This window comes from Lichenostomus cassidix, chromosome 6 (genome assembly GCF_008360975.1).
Source record: "Lichenostomus cassidix isolate B80296 chromosome 6, HeHo_3.0, whole genome shotgun sequence".
Classification (NCBI taxonomy): Eukaryota; Metazoa; Chordata; class Aves; order Passeriformes; family Meliphagidae; genus Lichenostomus; species Lichenostomus cassidix.
This window is the reverse complement of record NC_139487.1, coordinates 13,022,802-13,046,158: the sequence shown is the minus strand read 5'-3', so window position 1 is coordinate 13,046,158 and position 23,357 is coordinate 13,022,802. Positions and strand designations below refer to the sequence as shown.

General features: G+C 43.6%; 1 protein-coding gene across 3 annotated transcripts in view; it reads left to right on the top strand.

Annotated features, from left to right (window-relative positions):
• Positions 1-23,357, top strand: part of ARMH3 (armadillo like helical domain containing 3) — a 120,868-nt gene that overhangs the window by 72,559 nt on the left and 24,952 nt on the right. For all 3 annotated transcript variants that reach the window (XM_085065024.1, XM_085065028.1, XM_085065025.1), the window contains exon 24: positions 14,715-14,793. In XM_085065024.1, coding sequence (XP_084921150.1) covers positions 14,715-14,793 — 79 coding nt within the window. The remainder of the gene's footprint in view (positions 1-14,714; positions 14,794-23,357) is intronic.

Here is a 23,357-nt window from a genome sequence, read left to right as displayed (position 1 = left end):
CCATCAGTCATAGGCATGCTGAAATTTATCCACGGAGCAATTAAACAGAAGGGCAGCCTTGAGAATTATTTTGAAACATTTTTGCTCTTAAGCTCGCAAGACAAAGGTTAGATTCAAGGAGATGTCAGGAGGCCACAAGCTTTTCATTTTTCTGCAGTTCGCAGTCACTGTGATGGTTGTGCTGAAAAAGTAGGGGCCAGGATGAAGGAGTTGTGCTGCAAGGAAGTGTGTAGAAATTATTCACTAGCTAAACCTCCAAGCAAAAATATTACATCTGTAATTTAAATTTCCTCCCGTACATGTCAGACTTTTTTAGGGAAGATTTTTCCCATTGTGTTTCAGAATGGAAGGAGTTTTGTACTCAGTTGTAATAGTGAAAGAAAGCTAGAATGCTTCAGAGAGGCCTTTAGAAATAAGATTTTACTGAATGAGTTTTGCTCAATTTTCCATGTTTAGTTTTGGAATTAATGGACAGGAGCAGTAAACCATGGTAGGAATTGGTCTCAAACCCAAAGAAGGGTTAAGTATGCTGATTATTTCAGCAAAGTCTTTTTTTTGCATACATATAGAGTGAGTTTAAGTATTGGTGTTCTTAAACACTATAATCTTGAGGATGCCAAGACACCCCTTGGCACAAGAGGACCTGTTGATCACCTTCAGGATCTGCAGCCTGGCACCTGGAAAAGACCCCCCTGTATCCATGTATCCAGACACTCTACAATTGGAACACGACTGGCAGTCCTATAGCAATGGTTTGTGTGTAAAAGTAGGGCAGGAACTGAATCCTAATGATGCTCACCACCAGGAGAAAGGAAACTGTGCTCTACTGTGCTGCAGCGAATTGTGGGGAATCCCAACTCCTGCCAGAGCTGGAAGAGAACTCGACCTTTCTGCAGCTGTCTGACTGCAGTTTTCCTGGAATGGTTAAAAATACTTAAAAGTGATGGTGTGATTGAGGATATGTTAAAAACCATTTAACGGAACAGGAGAAGCAGTCAATACATGATGCAGATTCATTGCTGGGTCATGAAGAGCTGCTCTGAGGGAGGGTGTAAAAAAGCCCAGGGCAACCTGTTTTGGAGCTTTTAGTAGCTGTCCCAGCATTTAACTGCAGAGAATCTGCAAGGGCTGCGGGTCTGTCTTTGCTCTTTTCATGCCACCTCCTAATTCTGCCTGCTGAATAATGGCAGAGGTATTTTGGGGCACCACATCAAGCATTCAGGTTTGCCATAGCTATTCAGAAGGTTAAGCACTCTGTTTACTCCTGCTCTCCTGTGCCACTTGCATTGAGGCAAGAGGTTTTTGTTTCTCTGCTGGCACTCCCTGTTAATCATTCAATATGCAGAATGAAACCTTAGAAGTTGCCTGAATATTAATTTTTCAGGCTTTCTGAGAACTGTGGAAAGTAAAGGTCAGGGAAAATATATTGGCCTCTATTAAGGCAGAATGATGAACATGTTGAGCAGTGAACAGGCATCCCAGCCTAGGGTAATACACCCCAAACTTGGTCCTGCTACCAGCACCTCTGGCCTCCTGCCAGGACCCTGGCAGCAATTTGTGCAGAGCAGTTGTACATCTCCTCTGAATGCAGGGATGTTGCCTCTGAAGGCTTAGAGATCCATAGATCTTGAGATGAACATCTTGCTCCACGGCAAGAGGAGTCCTGCTAGAAAGGAGGCAAACCATTAGTCTTGGTAGGTCTGTTTTGTGTATATGTGCAGTGTGCAAGGAAATACTCTGTGCTGCAGACAGTGGGTTTATTTTAGAGATTGCTTGGAAAGAACTTGGATGTAATCATTTTCCGGTGTACAGCTGAAATCAAAACAGTTGTCAATATTTGCCAATTCTTATTTTGAAATATCACCTCATTTTTTAAAATAGCTGGATGCAAACCTGCAGGTTTGTCACAACTTTTATCCCAAACCCTGTATTTCAAAACTGAACTGAAATCTTGAATTCTGTCCAAAGTTTTGAATCAAATTAAGGACAAATATGGAGTGGGGAGAAAAAGACTTCTAAATTTTGTTCAACTTTCTTGTTGAGGTATTTTGCGGCTTGTCTGTGAATCCAAGTACAGTTCTGCCCTTTAGATAGCATTCATGTTTTTATTTTATTTGTTTGGGTTTATATCCGTTTTTGCTTGCCACATTTTGTTTTTTTTCCAGAAAGAGGTTTATGCAGTTTTAGCTTTCTGGAATGGTGAGCATGCTGCCAAGCCTTGGCTCTTGCAAACTGCTAAGTGCTGTTGCTCATTAGCATCAAATGCCACAGCCCATATCACTTTGCTCAGTTGCTCAGCGAGCACATGCTGGCTGTTGTATTGGGTTTGTGTTGCAAGGGTTTGCTAGTGGGGGGCTACAGCGGTGGCTTCTGTGAGGAGCTGCCAGAAGCTTCCCCTATGTCCAGTGGAGCCAGTGCCAGCTGGCTCCAAGGTGGATCTGCTGCTGGCCAAGGCTGAGCCCATCAGTGACAGTGGTAGTACTGTTGAGATAATGAAGAAGGGAAAAAGGTGATGCACAACACCAGCAGCATCTGGAGAGACGAACAGCTCTGCAGACACCAAGTTCAGTGATAGAAGGAGGGGGAGGAGGTGTTACAGGTGCCAGAGCTGGGAATCCTTTGCATCCTGTGGGGAAGACCATGGTGAGGCAGCTGTGCTCCTGCAGCTTATGGAGGTCCATGGTGGAACAGAGATCCACCTGCAGTTTGTGGAGGGTCCTGTGCTGGATCCAAGGGAGGCTGTGAGCCCATGGGAAGCCTTCTCTGGAGCAGACTCCTGGAAGGACCTGTGGCCCATGAAGAGAGGAGCCCATGCTGGAGCAGATTTGTTGGCAGGAACCATGATCCTGCAGAAGGGACCATGCTGGAGCTGTCTGTTCCTGAAGGACTGCACCCTGTGAAGGGATCTTCATTGGGAAGGACTCACATTGGAGAAGTTCCCAGAGAACTGTCTCCTATTGGAGGGACCCCACACTAGAGCAGGGAAAGAGTGTGAGGGGTCTCATTACCTTTCTCTGATTTGGTTGGCAATGAATTAAACTAACTTGTCCAATTTGAGTCTCTTTTGCCAGAGCTGATAACGGATAAGTAATCTCTCCCTATCCTTATATCAACCTGTAACCTTTTCATTATATATTCTCTCCCCTGTCCTGCTGAGAAGGGGAGTGACAGAGCAGCTTTGGTGGGCATCTGACATCTAGCCAGGGCTAACCCACCCCGGCTGTTAAAGCAGCAGTTAATCCCTTTGATACTGAATGGGTTCTGTAATCATCTGACCTGTTATTTAAAATAATAATCAAAGTTCTCTAATGACTTGCATGATTTAATTCCTTTAGGAGTCTTGCAACCGATGAGGAAATTTAGCCATGCAAGCTAACTTAGATTAGTTTCAGAGCTGCTGGCAAAGAATGCTTTTTAAATACAGCGAGGAAAATTATGTTTAAGCAAGAACAGTGTGAGTGAAGGGAAAACAGGGTTTGGTAGGTGAACAGTGAACAGCCTGATTGCTTTCTGTTGCTCTAACACATTTTTTGCTGCAAATTTGACTGGAGTTTTTGGAGCAAGATTTTTACAGGATTTTACCTGGCAGTAAATGCTATATCAGTCAGGCTAGAGCAGTGGTGGATCTGGGTTAAGTTGTCAGAAATTTCTAAGTGTGTGCCTGTCAATAGTAAGTAATTATGCATATGCTCAGAAGGAATGCTAGCCAAGGGAAAGAAGGCATGCAAATTTTTTTTCCTCTCTAAACGTGGCGGAATCTGCAGTATCACAAAAGCATGAAGTAATCATTGACGATTTGAAATTTTGTAATAGTGACCTGTATATATGTGCTGAATGCCTTTAAAAAAAGATATTACTGTTTCTCCATGTTTTTTAAAATGCTTAAATTGGGCAGCTTTCCCTTCATGGTGTATGACAGCACTCTTATCTCAAGCATTTCTAGTGCTGGACTGATTTTGCTAATGCTGGTTCACAAGCAACACCAGGAAAATATTCTGGCCCCTTGCCTGGAGACAGAAGAGTGGTTAGGTGGGACAGGAGTAGGAATCAGCCTGCTGCAGTGGGCGGACCACCAGAGAAGTGTTGCCTTCAGTATTTGAATGGAAGAGCTAAAAGGAACTGAGGAAAAAATCAAATAGCTGACAAGTAGTCAACACTGCATTTTTGACAATGTGAAACGACAAGTGAGGGTTTCAACAGCCTTTCAATGCTTAGATTGTTTTGTTGCTCACTAGAGCAATTCTGAATCAAATAGAGTTTAGAGAAATGAATGCAACCAAGTGTGGTGACTGCTTTTTTGATATTAATTATTTTTCAAATAACTACAACACATGTGGCTTTTTTCATCAAGTTTGCTTTTTTTCCCTTTCATTTTCACTTGATTATGGGTAACATTTGTTTGGCCTCAGTTGTGCTTGCTGAATTGTGAAGTGGTGTGGTCTTCCCCAACTGCTGAGTGTCTACAAACCTTTTCAGCAACAACTGAATACACAGATGCTTTGTGTTTCAGAAAGAAAAAGAAAGGAGTGGATAGAACAGTCTGTGTTGCACAAGTCAGAGGTTGGCCCAAGGTCTGACATGTTGAATTAGAACTGTTGGTGTAAGAATTGTGCAGCTTAAGCTTCACAAAGGAACTGGCTTGAGCTGTCCAAAGCTACTGTACCTTCCTGGTGTGTGGTTGTGTATTAGCAATTATAAGGAAAAAGCAGAGGCGAACTTTTAGCTCTCTTTCCATAAAGAAAATCCAGGGCCCCTTCCTTATGTCTTGCAGATCCTCTGTCACCTGCTTTATGTCACATGTAACTGATTAAAAATCATGTGGCCTTTTCTTGCATTATGTTTTTGTAAGAGTCTTGAAAAACACTTAAATTCTAAAGCACGAAAGACATATCAGTAGCAGAACACTGTAGGAGTTGGGCTTTTTGTTTGACTTGATGGATAGGAAAACATCAGCAGTTAACTTTGAAATGTTTGGTGTGCTGCTGTTTCTAGGTTTGGAGAACCATACTTCACTTCTGAAATAGAAAATGCACTTCAGTGGCCTTGCTTTTGCTAACCCATACAAAGGACAGAGCAGAAAAAAAAGCATATATCTGAATTATAAACCCAAAGCTTTGAGAGAGAGGTGAGCATGTGTAGGTATGTCAGGGATGATGGTGGGTGATTTGAAAAGAAATAAATTTCTGTTCTTTTGTGACATGGGAAAGTCTGTTCCCAGACGCTTCAATGGCTGATTGAGCTGAATGGGTTTTGTGACCCTCTGCCTGAAATCTGTTGCAGGATAAGGATGTATAAAATAAAAGCAAACCCCAGAAAACTCTCATCACCGTTGAAGTGATTCTGGAAACTCTTGGTGAGGCAGGTGATTGGAAAAAAGTTGCCCCCTGTCCTTTGGGCTGTGATGAGTTCATGCCCAATCCTCCTTTTGTCCATTGAACTGAGAGTGTGTGGGCACAGGCAAGTTTATCTATAGCATCTTACTCTGCAGTCACAATGGATTTACTGCTGCTTGTTGTCAGTAACTCAGCTGATAACTTGATCAACTTCAATGAATCACTTGCTTCTGATCATCACCTCTTAGTGAGAGTTGAAATCTCAATAATGTAGGTATTTGTGAGATGTGTGGATGTTGGGATGGAGGGAGCTTGGCTTTCAGGGAGACAGGTTAGGTTAAGGGAATTAAATGGGGAACAAGATGGGTACACATGAAATACAGCAAAGGAGATGAGATGAAGCTCTCCACTGGTCCATAAACCAGGCACCCTGTCTCAGGAAAACAGAATGTTAATCAACTACAGGTCCTCTAGCCTTTCAGACCTGAAATAAATATCATAAAAAGAGTACAATTCATTCAGCTGTAATGCTGTTTTACTCTAGGTTTCCTTGGCATTGAAAACCAACTTCACCTTGTCCCAGGTGATATCTGGTGACATCTTAATTTGGGGTGTGTGTGGGGCTGTCAACAAAATCCATGCTTCAGTGTTGGTCCTGGATTTTGGAAGGACCTGAATTCCACTAGGCATTTTTCAACAAATGTGTTTCTTGTTTGCACCTGTCTGACAAGAAAATATTGTGAGGTTTGCAGCATCTTGTATTTTCAGAATATTGGACTGTAAATAATGGGTTTTCGTTGGCATGGTAGCTGGTATTGTCTCAAAGGTTGATATTGTGAACACTCAGATTTACATGACTGTGCAGGTACAGCCATAGCTGACACTTGGTGTAATTAAGTTAAATTAAAGATCGTTGTGGGACTCGTCTTAATTTCCTTTGCAAAGTAGGTTTGACTGCAGCTGATTCTTGCTTTAGACAGTGTTCCTTCCCCTCCTCTCTCTGTAATTTAATATCCAGCTACTTCACGACTCGATTGCATTGTTCTAACCCTTTACTCACTCAATACAGACAAATGCTGATGCTTCACTGCCTTCCTTTCCCTCTGGGACTTCTGTTGCAGGCACAGGTTTTACTCTGAGTCTAAAATAAGGTTGTGCTCCATGACCTAAAGAGAGAGGTTTCTGTCTTGCTGCTGCAGCCTGAAAACAGGGTGTTCAGGGCCTTGTGCAATCCCTGCTGGCTCACACCTGACAAAATGAGGTAGTAGGAGTCGTTTCCAGTGCACTCCAGATAATGCAGGGTTGACGGCAAGTTTTCACTAAGTTAATTAAACTAGCAGCCCACTCAGTGCCTTTCTCAGAGAGCTTTAAAAGGTCCCAGTGGGATGGTTTATTAACTTTCTAAGTTTCACTCTTAGCTTGGTGTGTTTGGGAGCTGGTGTGTGCATTCGTATGGTGTTCTGTGCTAGATGTGGCATCCAGTAATCCAGGCTTTCCGCAAAGTTAAACATCCTGTGATTAAATACTAATGAAGATACTAAAACTAATTTAAAAAACGTCAGGTTTTTATTCTGTTTGGGGTTTTGCAATGTGTCTTGTGTGTCAGGAGGCTTAGATGGCATCCTGTAACGTGAATTATGAAGTAATGTGTAGGTGCTGACACACATACAGAACTTGCAGAGAATAAGTATTTGCCAAAATGCTCTACTTCAGGTCCTAACCAGAGAAGGCGAGGGCGTCCATGCAAACATGTATGGCAACCCACTGTCAAATGTGCTTCTTCTCCCTTTTTTTACCTTCTTGTTTTGTATTTTTTTCCTCCCCTTCTGGATTAGTTGTTTCTTCATACCTTGTTTGTTTTAGAGAGCAGGTTGCCTTGTACATGGGAGTTAAAAGCAGGTATAGCTGAAGGGCTGTATTTGGTGCTAAGGCAGTGTTCTGTAACCCATTTCACTGCTCTACACCACCTGGCTACAAGAGGCTATCACGCTATTTGCATGGCAGGGTGCTTGGATACTAAAAGAACCACAGCCTCTGTGGCCTGTGGACTGTGCTTGTTTGGTACACCTGAAGAACTCTGGACAAAGGAATGCATATGAGGTAAGAGAACAGGGTATGAAAATATGAAATGAAAATGAAATGAAAAATGAAAATGAAAAGGTATGAAAATAGGTGAGTGGACAAATTCCCTAAATTGTAGTTTCAAGTGAGGTTAGGTGGCTATTCCAAAAGATGAGTAAACTGCTCACCCCTGAGGACTTCCTTAGTTAAGAAGACAAATAGAGGTTAAGTGAGTTATTTGATTTGCTTGACTTAAATGTATAGACATGGACTGTAAACAGAGAAAATCAGCATATCCTGCAAGCAGTGGTGATACCAGCTTAGTATCAAGCAAACAACGAAGTGTCAAGATGCACTGTGTAGCTGCCTGATGGTTAAGAAAGCTCATCCTCTGCTTCTGCCCTTGCAGAACTGAGCTTGGTAAAACCATGCTGAGAAATGTGAGAAGCTCAGTTGCTGTGTGTGCACTCTTTTGTACCCTCCTTATTAAATAAATAGACAGTGTATCTCCCTCTGCCATGGAGCCTGTCATCGCGATCAATAGGTTTCAGTATGGCAAAATTGAACAGGTGTAGCAGTTGCTTCTCCTGTGAAATTGCTGCAGTGCTGACTCAGATATTTTCAGTGAGCTGTAAAGCAAGTGCTTTTGACTAAAATATCCTTTTGTCTTGGATTCTTCCCTGCAGTTTATTATTGTGTCTGGAAGATGCCTCCCACTGTGAGTTGTGGACTTTCAGCTTAATGTCAGTACTCATTAAATTGTAGGAGCAAAATAAATTTAACAGGTTGGAGTTAAACCGCAGTAAAAGGAAGAATTTGGTGCACAATTCCAGGGAGTTTGCTTGCTTTTAATTGGTGCATACAGCGTAGGTATGGTAGGTATGTGTATTTTATAGCAGTGCTTCATGGACGTGTGTTAAAATAATCTAAACCCTTTCACCTCCTGCCAGGTGGGGTTGTACATATGGAGCAACTCAGTCTAATTGTTGCTGGCATGGAACAGATGGGGTTTTATTGTCTGGTAGTGCTGGGAGTGCCTATGAGAGCAGTGTCAGCAGGATCCTTGCCCCAAACAGCACTTGCTGTGACACAGCTTGCTACAGGAAGATTGGCTTGGAAGCTTTACACAAGTCTCCAGCAACCATGGTTGTGATGGCATGCACGGGAGAAAAGGATAGAGGGTTTGTGTTCATTTTGGTCTCTGTATTATGTGTCATTTACTTGCTGCCTTGTGCTTGAGCACTGTCCAACATACCACATAGTTGAACACCGAGCTCTTACCATGTTGGTTTAAAACACTTTGTGGAAGTGATTGCTCTTCTTTCCATTTCATAAATGAGAAACTAAGGTGTATGAGAGGGAACTGCTGTAGCAAATCACACAGAAACTGGTTGTTTATTGATTCCTGTTCCTGAACAATAACTACTTTATCTCAGTCCTCCTTTTTGTAGTAAAGCAGCTTTATGTAGTATGATGAAAGACAAGTATGCCCTTTCCTGCTTGCCTGTTCTAGCCTTCATCATGGATGAAGCTTAGTGCATGCTGGAGTATTTGTCCATCTGAGATAGTGCCAGTTTTTATTGCAGAGGGAGAGTGAACTGGCTGCCTTTGCCGTGCATTCAGTTTTACTCAGGGAAGACTGAGATGCATTCCCTGCTGCCTAGTGCACTTGCTGAGCACATGAGAAGATGAATGTCTGCAGTGAGTATAAAGTCACCCTCAATTTCCCGTGAAGGGGTAAATACCAGCCAAGAGCTGAGGCTTTTCTGTTCCAGTCTAACAGAACATAGGAAGAAGCGAACTTGCAGTGTTGCTTTTATTGTACAAGAAATGTTTGGGAATCTACAATACTTTGTCAGGCACTGCATGCTGGACCTGTGAAGTAGGTGCAAAGGCTAAGTTCATGCAGGAAATGATGGCTCAGCATTCCCATCTCTATAATAAGCTTTGCAGCCTTTCTGTTCTTCCCTTAGCCTACTTTCAGCGCCTCCACAGTGCTTCATTTTGCTGCTCAGGACAAGAGGACAGTGTTGTCTTATGGGACTCTGGAAATGTAGCTGCTGTCAGGCAAGAGTGGGTATTAGACAGCTCATCTGCAATAACTTGATGCGGAGAGTCTGGAGGTCAGAGAAAACGTGCTGAAGAAATGCTGCCAGCCTGAGCAGAGTGATTTTGCTTTCCCTGCACATTGGACCCAGACCAGCTCGTTGTGAGGTTAAGGAGGGCGAGGTACATTCCTTGCCATGGTGGGTCACCTGGGCTGGAAGAGGCTGTGAATTGTGGGACCAGTACCTTCGTGTTGCTGGTGTGTTTCACTTCTCACATCTGATGTTACAACTAGTGGCAAGTTAAATTGAGGAATTAGTTAAATCTTTTCTTCCATACATGCCATATTGGTTTTCATAGGATCCCTTTCCTGTCCAACAGACTTTGTATTTTCAGAAGTTCTTTTGCTCTGGGCCTGCTGCAGAGCAACACTGGTTGTTTATGCCTATCAAGGAGTAACTCTAGGCAGTTTTTAAAGACTATAAACCCAAGTTTTTAAATGTTACTGTCTGGAGAGCTACTGCAGCCACTCTGGAAGCAAGTCCTGTTGCAGTGAACACTGAAGTGAGGGGAGGGGAATACAACTCACCTGGGTGTATTCCTTCTCTCACCGTAGCTCTAGGTGAGAGCCACAGTCCCTAGTGATGTCCCTATTTGAAGAATAATAAAGCCCAGTAGGGTCCACATGGAGATTCTTCTGCTTGTCTCCTTCCAGCATATGTTTTTGAGGGAGAAAAGGTAAATAACAGTCACTTGAGGACTGGCCAATTTTTGCAGCCTCAAGAATAGCCAAAGTAGAAACTTTCCAGCAGTTGTAACTTTGCAGTTTGCAGAGGACAGACTGCCCTGGGATCGGTTGCTCTTTCTCTGATCCTCCCTGTTCTGCAGTTTTTCACCTCTGTTTTTCTTGATCCTATCTGCCCTTCTATCTCCTTTTTCCTATCTCTCTACTTCTTCAGTATTCTTTCGGTGTTTTTTCTATCCATGGTTTATCTCAAACTGAAGTCTTTCATGACTCTCAGTAAGTAGCAGCACTGTTATGTATTCTGTTGCCAATGTGCTTTCCTGTGCTTTCCCTGTTCCCTTGCATTCTGGATCCTTAGCCCCTGGGACACAGGCTTTCCACCACCTGGATTGGTACAATACCTGTTACAGCAGCACCCACTTTTACTGTCTAATAACATGATTAATACAGCTAGTACAAATAAATGATTCATTTGCACCTTGAGGTTCCTAAATCAGGGTGATTTTTTCCTGCAATCATTCCCTTTTTCAGGAAGAATTAAATGAATGTAATAAATATGCAATAAATATGCAATAAATGCAAACGTACATAAATGCAAGTGCCCTAGGTTGTTCATCCTGAGAAATATGCAGGTTCATTCATATGTGGCTCTACATTCTTCTTGGCATCATGGTGTGTAGGTAGCTTGAAGAGCTGCATGAAGAAGTGATATATGTGTTTTTTGGAGACCATTGGTGTAGCTCATGTATTTACTGGGAGATCAAGATCTCTCCATAGGAGATTGAGGAATAAAAAATGTGGAGATGGATTGTGATCTGCCATAGAGCACTAAACATTAGCCTCAAGACACTGGAAGCCAGTTTTTTAATTCCTGAACCTTCTGCCTATTCAGCATCCTTCCTCTCCTCTCGTCAGTTTGCTGCTGAACTGTGGATCTGTCAGAGGAGGCTGTATTGCTGAAGTGACATCTCTCAGTGAGGCTACATCTCAGTCCCTGGAGAATTGTGTCCCAGAAGTGCTGTGAAATTTGTGTGACAAATGGCAGCCAACCCCACTGAGGGGCTTGGCATTGTGGAAACATGTAAATGCACACACTGTGGAAGGCTGTGTGGGAATTGCAGCGTTTTGTCTTTCAGTTGACACTTCACCATTTCCTTGCTTTACAAATGTGTTGAAGATGCTCATGCTTCATGAATACCAAACACAAGGGTTTTCTTTTTTTTTCCCCCTGTGATCAATATGAGTATCTCAGTAGAGCACATCACAAATCTTTTCTAAGTGCTTTAACCACTCCCTTCCCCCTCCCCAAAGCTACTGGCTGGTATGGCAATAATTGAGGCAATCACAGTGTAAAAATAAATCATTGCCAATCATCATCTGTTACGTGCTGGTGTGTGAACTAATGGTGGCAGAAGCACTGGTCTGTTGCCCATAACGGGAGACAGTGTTCAAAAGCTCTGATCTCCTGTTGTCTCCAGGATCAAATGCTGGTGAAGAGGCATCTTTGCAAAGTGAAATTCCAGCTGTTACTCAGTGAATATCCCAGGAGGCCAGTTGCTAAAAACATGCCCCAGGGACAAGATCTATTTTGCAAGATGGAAGAATAGCAGAGGAGTATCAGAATAGCTGATGCAGAAAGGTGCTGTTTGGGCTGGATAGCAATGGAATTTCTTGTAGCAGATGAGTGAGAAGGAGCTGCACCATGTGCTAAGCCTGGCTGTGATGGGTATGTTGGGCAGTAAGAACTTGGCTACACAGAGCCAGGACCAAATCCAAGTTCTTCATGCTTCTCTGCCCCAGGCTGCCTGTGGGTTCAGGGAAACAGCTCTGTGGAAGGTCAGGTTGGTGAGGAATTCTTCGTAGTTAAACAGCTGAGCTTCATCTAGTCACTGAGGGGTTGTCCATTCACCTTCAGGGAAATGAGGAAGGAGACTTGAATTATTTCCATTCCTTAATGTCTATTGATTCTTACTGCAGTGGCAGCTGGCTGCTGGTTTTGCTTTCACTGGGTGAATCCCAGCTGTGATTGCAGGTGCCGCTCCACTAGCTCAGATCCAAGCAGGGACTTGTGAGCAGGCGGCCCATGTTGAAGTGCTTCACAGCAGTGGGTACAAATGAATGCTAAATCTGTTCCCTGGTAAATGTTGGAACCATGTGAGTGCACTGAACCCTTCTGAGCTGCCAAACCTTCTGTCAAGCCAGAAGTTAAGTTGTTGTAAGTCTTGTGTTCCATTTTCTTTCAATAACTTGTAGTGTGTCCTGTAGGAGTATAAATATGACTCCAGCCAGGCATGAAACATGCAGCTTGAAAGCCGGAGTGTTGGAGAGACTGGGTAATGGGCAGTGTGATCATGACTCACAGGAGCTGCTTCTCTCATCACGTTGACATAGGAGGAGTCTGGGCATGTCTCTACCTGCCCATTTGTCCTTCTCCAGAGGGAAGGGGGTTATGGGAAGCCTGGCAGGGGCCCTGCTGAATTTGTTTTCTGTATGTAACTGGCAAGGCTGGTGAGAGGGCAGAAGTCACCCTGTGCCAAGTGTGTATGGATGCTATAGGAGCAGCTGCAGGAGAGACTGGCCCTGAGTGCTGACTGGTGCCTGATGTGTTGATAAGGAGTGGCTGGGCATATTGCAGTGAATGTAGCATAGGCAGGAGGGTGAGGGAGATGATTCTGTCCCTCTCCTCTGCTCTCGTGAGACCCCACCTGGAGTGCAGTGTCCAGCTCTGGTGTCCTCAGCACAGGAAAGACGTGGACGTGTTAGAGCCAGTGCAGGAGACCATGAAGGTGTTCAGAGGGATGAACCCTTCCATGAAGGCATGCTGAGAGAGCTGGAGAAGAGAAGGTTGTGAGTAGACCTTGTTGCAGCCTTTCAGTACTGAAAGGGGGCCTTATAAGAAAGCTGAGGAAAAACTTCGTAACAGAGTTTGTTGCAACAGGACGAGGGACAATGGTTTTAACTAGGAGGGTTGATTTAGATTATAAATGAGAAATAAGTTTTAAACAGTGAGGGTGGTAAGGCATTGGAACAGGTTGCCTAGAGAGGTGGTGGATGGCCCGTTCCTGGAGACATTCAAGGACAGGTTGGATCGGGCTCTGAACAACCTGATCTTGTTGAAGATGTGTCTGCTCATTGCAGGGGAGTTTTACTAGATGAGCTTTAAAGATCCCTCTACAACTGAAACAATTCTGTGAGCTTATGAATTGCAGATTCTGTTTGGGTTGGGTTTTTTTGGGATTGGTTTTGTTTTTTTTTTTCTGTTCCCCCTCCCCACACCTTCCACATTGTTTATCTGTGTATTTAAAGAATTAAGGATGCTTCTAGGCAGGTTTTTATCCCCTGGCTCTGATTGGCACCACTGAATATCACATATTCCTAGACTGGAGCACAAGCTCTTAGCTGTGATGAGGTCTGGAGAAAGCAGCTGTAAGTCCTTCTGCAGGGGGAGGAGGGAACCCATTAGAGTACAACAGAACTGGAGTGAGTTTTCATGCTGATGAATATGAGAGTGGAAACCCTGACTGCTGCTGCAGTGTAATCTGGCTGAGCAAGTGTTCTCCAGTCACAGTCAGAGCTCATCTATGCTGAGCACTGACATGGCCTGTTCCCATGATGAATATTTACCTCAGCAGAGGGTCTCATGGGTAATATCCCAACTAGAGCAATTGCAAACTCTATCCCAGGGAGTCTTAACTGTCCTGCCATTTATCTTCTCAGCTGCACCTGACAAGCAGAAGGAAAGCTGAGGAAATGTTCCAGCTGCAGTTTGGTGGGGCTTTTTCCCCTATTGTTATTTTGCTTTCAGTTTGAGATTCCTCCCATCTGCTTCTAGATTCACCTAGAAGGGAAAAGATTGTTGGTGCAGGTAATGAGAGAAATGCAACAGAGGAGCAGGAGTTCACACAGAATTCACTGCTGTGTTTGGGACAGTGGCATAAGTTATCTCTAATGATCTAAACTGGGGGTGAGGACTGAAATCATAATGGTAAGAATTCAAAATGTGGTGGTTGTAGTTGGATGACCACAAGTAAGAGCCAGCCACAACATCTTAAATGAAGTGAAAATCCAAAGCAATAAGCCATCAGCTTCATCGTATCAGGTAATAAAGTTCCACTACTCAAAATGTTGGGTGACACTGATTTTAGAAGGGATGAGGAGCTGCAGTTCCTGAGCAGGGTGGGGCAGCGATGGCCAGGTTTGCTGCCTCTCTGCTGGAGCACAGAGCAATTTGCCGCCTCTTCCTAGCAATTCCCTCTGCCAGAGCAGTAAGCACAGTCCAGTATCTGCTGGGACAGATGCACCCATGTGTAGGACAGTGCCTGTGCTTGCAATTCCCAGCGAGCTGGTTGTCAAGATCTGCATTGACCTCAGCAGGGAGAGTGCCTTCAGCAGAGCAAACAGTACTGTGTGGTACTGTGAGGGAGGAATTTCTTGCAGGACTGGCTCCGTATACTCAGACTGGCAGGGAATTTCTGCTGCATCTCTAAGCTGTTCCTGAGACCTCTGAAAATTTCCCTCCTTTGTTTCAGAGCCATCATCAATCACTTCAACCCGAAGATAGAGTCTTATGCTGCAGTGAATCACATATCACAGCTCTCTGAGGATCAGGTAAGCCAGGCATGCCATGGCCTTTTTTCATGTTGACCTCTGAAATATGGGTGTTCAGGAGTACCTTGTGCTCACTGGGACTGATGATGTGGTAGCACTAAGAGACATGCAAGTGGGACTCTCTTGTTCCTTGTTCAGATGTGGGTGAGAGAAAGAAAAACAAGAATTGCTTTAGCCAATTTTACCACCTCATGCAGAGATTTTGGTCATGCAAATGTAGAAGGATGAGTATGAATGAGAAAATATACAGCATTGTCAGCTAGTGTGTTTGGAGACTGTGAGGATGCTGGCATTTAGAATGGGACAGCAAGTTTTTGGCAGCAAACTTAGTTATCAGAGAACTGCTGGGTGTAGTTTGATTTTTTTTTTTTCTTTTGGTGATTTTGGGGACCTAGAACTCTGGCAACAGTTGGTAGGAATTTTCATGGGTAATTGAATTCAGTTGGATTAGATTCTAAAAAGCAGAGGTTTTTAATAAAGAGGGTGATTGGGTTAAGTTTCCCTTCCTTAATTTGGCCTGGTTTGCTCTCTTCGTGTTCTGCTTGTATTGCATAAATTTGTAAATGTGGCTTTTTGAAAATAGGCTACTGTGAGTGGTCTCAGGAAGGGAAGAGATGGCCTATTTCCCAAAATAAAATATCAGAATTATACATTAATCACTCTTGGAGAGATAAATGACTCTGCGGGAGCATGTGGTGGACAAAATGCAGAGCTGCTATGCGAGCTTGGGGAATCATCCCAGACACAGCTGCATCAACACCTCTGGACCTTCTGGAGAAAAAATTGTTTATGCAGTCTAGTACAGACCTCATTTAAGTCACTTTGGGTTTCCCCTTCCACTGGATGGAATCCCGTGCTTGTGCTTGCTAAGAGGTCCAGACTGTATCCTGCCCTGCAATTAGGTTCTCTTTCTGTCCATGACATTTTTACAATTTCTTGATTATACCCTTCTATGTTTCCCACTAACCTTTTCATTTATTAATGTACTTGATCTGTAATATGTAACACCCCAAAGACTTGGGATGAATGCTGTACTGACGCAGTGAGGGGAAAAAAGGTGGCCCTTAATGCTTTTTATTCTCTTCTTGGTATAGCTGGATAGAAGAACATTGGTTTTAATTTACTCAATTTTTCTTATTGTTCTGCCTCTGAGAGTCACTGTATCCGCAGCTATGCTTTGTGATGGTTTGTGTTATCAATCCTCATTCATTGATGATACAGTGATTACATCAACCCAGGCCTCTAAAAAAGAAAAGCCTTTGATAGCCCAATTTAAAACTGGAGGCTTGGATAGAGGGGAATTTTGCATAGTCTTTGAGTTAGTCTGAGAAAGGAAATGAGCTTTTCACTGTCAGCTCTGTGTAGTATTCATCCCCCAGCAGTTCAGGGAGGTCAGGTTAAATCCTTTCTTCCTTGTGTGTTATTCTTTAAATAAAATCCCTAGCAGCAGGCAGATAATGAAATCAGTGCTGATGCATGAAGCATTTTGAGGAAGATGATTAGAAGTTGAAAGACAGACAGATTTCTCTTTTTTCTTTTCTCCCTTCATACTTTCTCTCAACATAGGGAGAACATCAAACAAAATAAAGCAATAATAGCCCCAGATGAACTGCAGAGAAATAAGGGAGATGTCACTGTGGTGAGGGAGTGTGTGGTCTCAGTGAGGGTGTTTAATCAGCACTCTGCAATTTACTGCACAGGGAGGAGAGGGATGCAGACTGCTTGCCTCCACTTTCACTTATGTCAATGAGCTTAGATCTGTGTGTTGGACTGTGGGTTCCCTTCTGTCAGTAGCCGTAAGTACATGAGAGATATTGGAGTTGGCCCAGATCAAGCCCAGGGTCTGGCTTTTGTGGGCTAACAGAATTTGTTGTTTTCGTTGTGTGAGCTGTTCAGCGTGTGTGAGCTGTTCAGCATGCGTGTGGGAAGCAGAGGGATCAAGTTTGCCTTTTGGCTGCTGCAGTCTCTTTCCTTGTTTGTTTTTCCTTCCAGCTGTATCTTTTGTTTTAACTTGTGTGTTCATTTAATTACCAATTTCTCTGCTCTCTGTAAATATTTTCTACACAGAATCCACCATCCTTTACAGCCCTGTCTTTTGAAATGTACCACACTGAAATATTTAATGCTGACACTTAGCTTGTGTGTCCACATACAAGTACTGCATTTGGGACTGGTCATTTTCTCCTTTGAGTTATTCCAATAGTTTCAGAACAGTGGTGCTTCTTTACTGAAAACATTTGTTTTTACAATTTTAAGGGTCAAACTTTTCTTTTAATGAAGATTTCCTTCTCAGATACTAGTAGTCTTTGGGGAGATTCTCATGTGGCTGCTTACACTCCTATGTGGTATCTGAGAATCTCCTGTTAATCTGGCAGAGGCAGACATGGCTGTGACAGAGCTTTGTCTGAAGGGGAACTTCCAGCTGTGCTGATTTGTTTCAAATTCACTTGAACCTAAGTTCTGGTACCCTGTTCGTATGTTAGTTTTTGGGTTTTTTTTTGTTTGTTTGGGTTTTTTTTTGTATTTTAGTATCGTTAAAAGTAGCTAAGTAATTAGCTGAAAGAGATTTGGCTTTATCTCCTTTTCCTAATCCTATTGAAGCCTTTATTACCTTGTTAATTACTAATGTCCATTTATTACCATTCTAAGTCTGTCATTTCAGTGCTTTCTCCTTTTTTATTTACAAGCATTAATTTTAACAGTATTACATCCTGGGGGATTTGTAGGCCCTTGAAAATGATGGACATGGGATTGTTTTAAGCATAGACTGTTAATACACTGTATATTCTCAGCCCTAGAGATTTCTAGGAACCATAGTCTGAATAGACAGGTCAAGGCAGGTAGATTTGTAAGACTTCATGGTACTGCTTTGCTGACTGTTGTGGCGTTTGTCCAGTGTTAAAGGGTATATCCTGTGTTCTGATCAGAAACACAGGGAAGAGACCTTTTCCACCCCGTATTCTCTCCAGCAAAGAGTGGGAGATTCCCAAGGGCAAACAAATGATGAGCTACTTCAGTCTATAAACACCATGGGATCCTCAGTACTTTTCTGCAAAGCGTTTCCTTGCCGAGGCAAACTCAGAATCCTTCCTAGTCATTAGCTGTTTTGACCTTGCTGTGGTTCCTCACCATGAAGCAGGGAATGTCTTAGCCAGTTGTTGGCATCTTTCCTCACTTGCTAATTTGTTAAACCTGACTTCAGTGTTAATTTGTTGTTTTGTGGTATTCTCTCTCTCAACACATTTAGCTCCTCCCTGCACATCCTTTAGGGGACTGAAAGATGCTGCACAGTCAAAAAGATTGGGTTGGCCATTAACTGCCAATGTAATTTTAGCTCTTCCATGCAAGTGATTATTCCCATGTCTTCAAAGAGGTTTTGGTACATTCTTGAGTCAAAGGGCAAAATAGCCTTTTATGAAATGAATTCATAGGCTTATCTGTACTTTCCAGATGATTGGACTGCCTTGTACTTAATACATTGCAGGCAGTAGACTTTCTCAGTGCCATATCTGATCTGAGAAGCTCCCAAAATATTTTCTAGCATAAGCAGTTGTAGAGAACAGGGTCAAGGCAGTGAGGAAACAGCAACGCAAGAGTTGCTCTGGAAGAGCAAATGTAGACAAACAGCAAGGATGAAAACACAGCATTAATGGTCTGGGTGGGGTCTCACATCTGCCTTTTCTGGATGTGAAAGAGCAGCTGGTTGTAAGAAGGAAGCTCTCTACCTGGCAGCAATGTAGCACAGCTTTCAGAAGGCTAAAGTGAGAGGAACCCAGTAGTTTTGGTTGAATCTTCTCTGAGCAGGAATATGTTGTGGTGCCTTGCATGCCAATTAAGTCTTGTGCCAGTTAGAAAATTGCTCACTAAGGTCTCATTTTCTCTTTGGCACTTTTTCTCTCCATGATTTCCTCTCTAAGGTCTGAAAATTGAGATGGCAGACACGCAGGAGTGATAATGCTTGTTAGTCAGAAACATCTGTGTTTTTTTAATAGAGGCCCCTCTTTCTTCCAGCCACAGTGGGGACATTATGCCACCCCCAAAATGGAGGTAAAGTTCAGTGTGAGACTGCTGTGAACACCTGTTTTATGTCTGGTAATTGCAGATGGAAAGTGCTGGGAGCCAGAACAGATTGTGGTGGAAAAACAGGACAACTGTATCACTTTTGAAATTGTGACAAATGAGTGTAATACTTGGGTTGTTTCACACTGTAGTACCTTTGTAACTCAGGTAGGATCATAGAATTTTAGGTTGGAAAAGACCTTTAAGATCATCTAGTCCAACCACTAACACAGCACTGCCAGTAGCTGCAATCCAGTGTGGTCAGGCCATCTCGCAAAGCCATTTCCCTTTCACTGAGGTCATACCTCAACTACGGAATGCTCCTTCTTGCCACCCCAATCCACATGGCCTTCTGTTACCTGGTGAGGCTTTGAGGGACTAACCTGAAGTGCAACTCAGGTAGTTTCCACAAGTGACTTGAACAGAAAGACACAAAAGGGTGTAGTAGGTTTTAGGTGCCCTGAAGTGTTTTAATTCCGAGCCATTGATGTCAGGGTTTATTCACCTTGTTCTGGTTTCCATAACTAGTAGCAAAACCACTGGCAGATACCAAATGCTTTGTCTTTTTTTAGCACTGTTGGCAATGGTGTTAAAAGCCTCTTGGCAGTGTCTGTGTTTGATGTTTTTTAAATGCCGAGTATCATCAGTGCTAGGTACTACCACAGTAAATCCCCCTAATCTCTTACATTAATATAACATGTCATGAGGGCTAGAGAAATACTTTATAGTGGTCTTGGCATAATGGTGCTTTACTTCTGAAGTGCAGTGAGCTTTGGGGTAGAAAATCTCAAGCCTGTTAGTGTTGTGTTCCACACAGAAGTGGGAATGTGAAACTCCAGCTAAGGAGGGATCACCAAGGCAAGGCCTTAATTTAAAGTCATCGTGTCTTTGCAAATGAGGCAGGGATGTTGGCTTTCATGGTCTCATTACAGACACCTACTCATGACTAATGGCTTGAAACAGATTTTATCGTTTAAATAGAGCTGAGCTGCACCGGGTGAAATTGGAAAGGATCTGTATAAAAAGTCTTCTGGAGTTGGCAAATTACTGGTTTGGTTAGCTGATGGGAGTTTTCTCTTGTTTAGCTATCGTCCTATTTTTCTTTTTTTTTTAAGTTTTTTTGTTTATCAGGGAAATATCCCTGCAATTTACTGGTTGTCTCAGGCTGCTTTATGCAGTGTGCTTGACTGAATGGGTCTGAACAGGCTCCAAGGTCTGATCAGCTTTGCAGCAAGGAGATTTGAAGCTGGAGGTGAGCTTTGGAGCAGTGACTTTGTGCTGTGTAGTGCCTTTTATTAACATGCAGAATGCAGCAAACTGTGCGTCAGTAGAGGAGGGAGGACAACTGTGGTAGGCCATTTGAGAGACAAAAGAAGGACTTTGATTTTTAAAAACAGCTGCTACTGGAGAGATGCAACCCCATTCCAATAAGAAATGGAAGAAGCCCTTAAATTCCTTTCCTTCAGTCTCATCGCAAAGGTGCCCCAGCATCCTGCCTCTTATTGTTGGTGGTACTTTTAGCTGCTCTGTGCCTCAGAGATTGTGACCCTGAAATACCTTGGGTGCTCTTGGAGCAGAGGAGTCTTTCCACCCTTTGTGCACTGCAGATGCTGAGGCGTGTCTTGCTTCCAGCACTTTAGTGAACTGTCCCCTTGGGCAGAGGAGGGACTGCCTTGAAGTACAAACTAGTAACAAAATAAGTCCATTAAACTTCAAAGCAAGGCTTGTCTTCGGTTCTTATGGCTGTTTTCACATCCTTGCCTAGTTTTGCCACTACCACAGGGACTGATCAGGGCCTGAAAACTGCAGTATTACAGGTGACTACTGAATGCTGGGGACTTAGTTTGGAAGAGCTGCCTTGAGGAGCTGTTACATGCTGCTGGCTGCCACTGAGTCAAGTCTCCTGGAGCTAGGTGAGTTTCTGTGCTGGAGCTACAGAAGCAACACTCAGAGGTGTAAGTTAGGAGCCCAACCTGATTCACAGCTGGGAGTGTGCTGAGCAAGAACCATACAGTGAGTTTGTTTCACAAAACACTTCTCATATGCCCAGCAGATTTGCTTTATGTGGTACTTAACTAAACCTAGAGAAGGGGCTGTGGGTAACTAGAGGAAGGGGCTGCAGGGTGGGGTCTGAACTCCTTCCTGCTGTTGTTGTGCTGCTTTGGGCAAACCTTGAGCCCTGTATCCTCCCGAGTGAGGGAAGCCAATGGGGAGCCCTTGGGGGAAACCAGGCAGCATTTGAAGTGCTGTGTGATCTGCCAGGGAAGGCTGCTGTGGAAGTGCAGAGCAGTGTTACGGATTCCCTTCACTGTTAAGCGCCAGTATAGGGCAGGGAAAGCTCCACAGAGGATTGCAAGAGAATGATCAAAACAGTCTGCATTTATAAAGATTAAATTACAACTCTGCACATCTGTGATTAAAGCAGAAGCTGTCAACGTCTGGCTTGTGTGAAGGCACAATTCAATTTGCATTTTGTAAAACTTCAGATTGAGAAGGCTTTTTAATCCCTGTGAAACAGGAACAATAGGTGTTGGCTGTCGCCATAATGCATATAGATACCATGCAAACTTCTTGGGTCATCCTCTGTAAAGCTGGATTTATAGCGCTATGATTTGTTGCTCTAGTCCTGAGCTCCACCCTAAGCTTCATTACACTCAGTCGTCCCTCTGCTCAGGAGTTCTAAAAGCAGACAGGCTACAGCCTGCTGTGCCAGCTACAGACAGCAGTGTGGCTGTGAGCAACCACTCCTGAAGTCACATTTTCCTCTCACAAAAGGGGACAGACTGCAGTGACTGCCAGCCCTGCTCATTCTGGGGCTTCTTTAGGGTAAAACTCCTGTCTTTAGAAACTGCAACTCTTCCTCTTCTCTGGTAGTATCCTGCTGTTACAGATGCTGTTTTTCTGCCTTCCTTTTCTGGATCCTCTAGCTGGAGCTGCAGCTGTTTCCCAAAAGTGACAAATTGGGTCATTGCTCTGATTTTGAAGTGGGAAACAAACGGAGCTTTGTGGTCTCCATCCCTCCCAGAGCAGGAGAGTAAATGCTGCTGAGCCAAAGGGTGCCACATATGAACTGAGCTCCACTCAGCTGGAAGATTAATTCTTTGGCTCTCTGACACTTGACATTTGGGTGTTAAGATAATATGTAGAAATTTATTGTCCATGGTAGGGACCTCAAAGGCAAACCTTTTAATAGTGGAGAGGGCAGCATCCCTGATGTGTGTCACTCTTCTGTCTTCACGGGAGATCTGAGGCAGGCAGTGGGATTGCTCAGGGAGCCAAGATGTGCCACTCAAAAGACACATCTGGGGGGATGGATGTCTGGAGAGATGGAACTGGGGAAGGCGGTTCATCAGCCAGGTGCCAGAGGCTGTGAATCAATTCCACTGCCATAGTCAGAGGGCCCTTGGATTCCCCCAGGGCTCAGTTAAGGCACAAATAAGCTCCTGGGGAGCTAAGTGTTGCTGGCAGCACATGCTGTTTGAGCAGCAGCATCTGCCTCATAGCTGGCAGGGGTGTAGGCCTGCAGAAGGATTAATTCATAGCCCTGTGTTTGCTTTCACCTGAGCACCTGTTTGGAGGAGTTCCTATTTCACATTTTCCAATCTGTGGATTTACGTTCTTCACCAATAACTGCTTTACAGCAAGAATTTCTAAGAGGAAAAACGTATTCTGGCCTCCCAGACAAGAAACTGGTAAATTGTCCTGGAGCATTGTCTGACAATACATAGGATTTCTGGAATAAGCTGATGCAACCCAGAGAGCATCACTTGTATCAGTGTTAACCAGTGTGTCACAGTTGTCTCAATGTTAGTTTTAACTAGCAAGCTTTTCTCTTCTATGAAAACAGGTCTTAGTCAGGATGACCTCTGGCAGTAAGATGGATAAGTATGGAAAATCTGCTGTTATAATCTCAACAATTGGGGAAGAAGGTAATTTGCAGACTGTCACATAATAACATAGTTTCCAGTGACTCCTGCCATATGCTTAGCCTCCTAGTTGGAAACTTTGCCACTAAGTGTCACTGTGTGAAGAACCCCACTAATGAAATGTTGTGCCGAAGGCTTATTTGTGCACAAACCTTATCGTAATCTCCCAAGTGTATTTCCCTCAGCAGCTGTAATTTGGCAGACTGCATTTAGTTTTGAGTTGCATGTAAAAACACACAGAGAATGCTGTTGAAATCATACTCTACTCAGAAAGTGCTGGGTTTGGGTCCTGTGTGAAAGCTGTAGAAGTTCTTATGAGTGCTTTTCCCACTTGTGATGGCATGAACGAGTTTCTGTTTCTGAGACAGTGACAGCTGCTAGCAGGGACAGACAAGACATCATTATAGCAATGAGATTTAGCGTCAGGGAGTTGACATGACGTGGCTAGCTAACTCTTCTTGGGGTGTTTTGGCTTTGGGAATGTCTGCAATACCTTTTTCAGAGCAAACTGAGCTGTCCTGGAGCACCATGGGCACGTTTAACACAATGGAAAGCTGGAAATACAGTGCTGTGGGAATA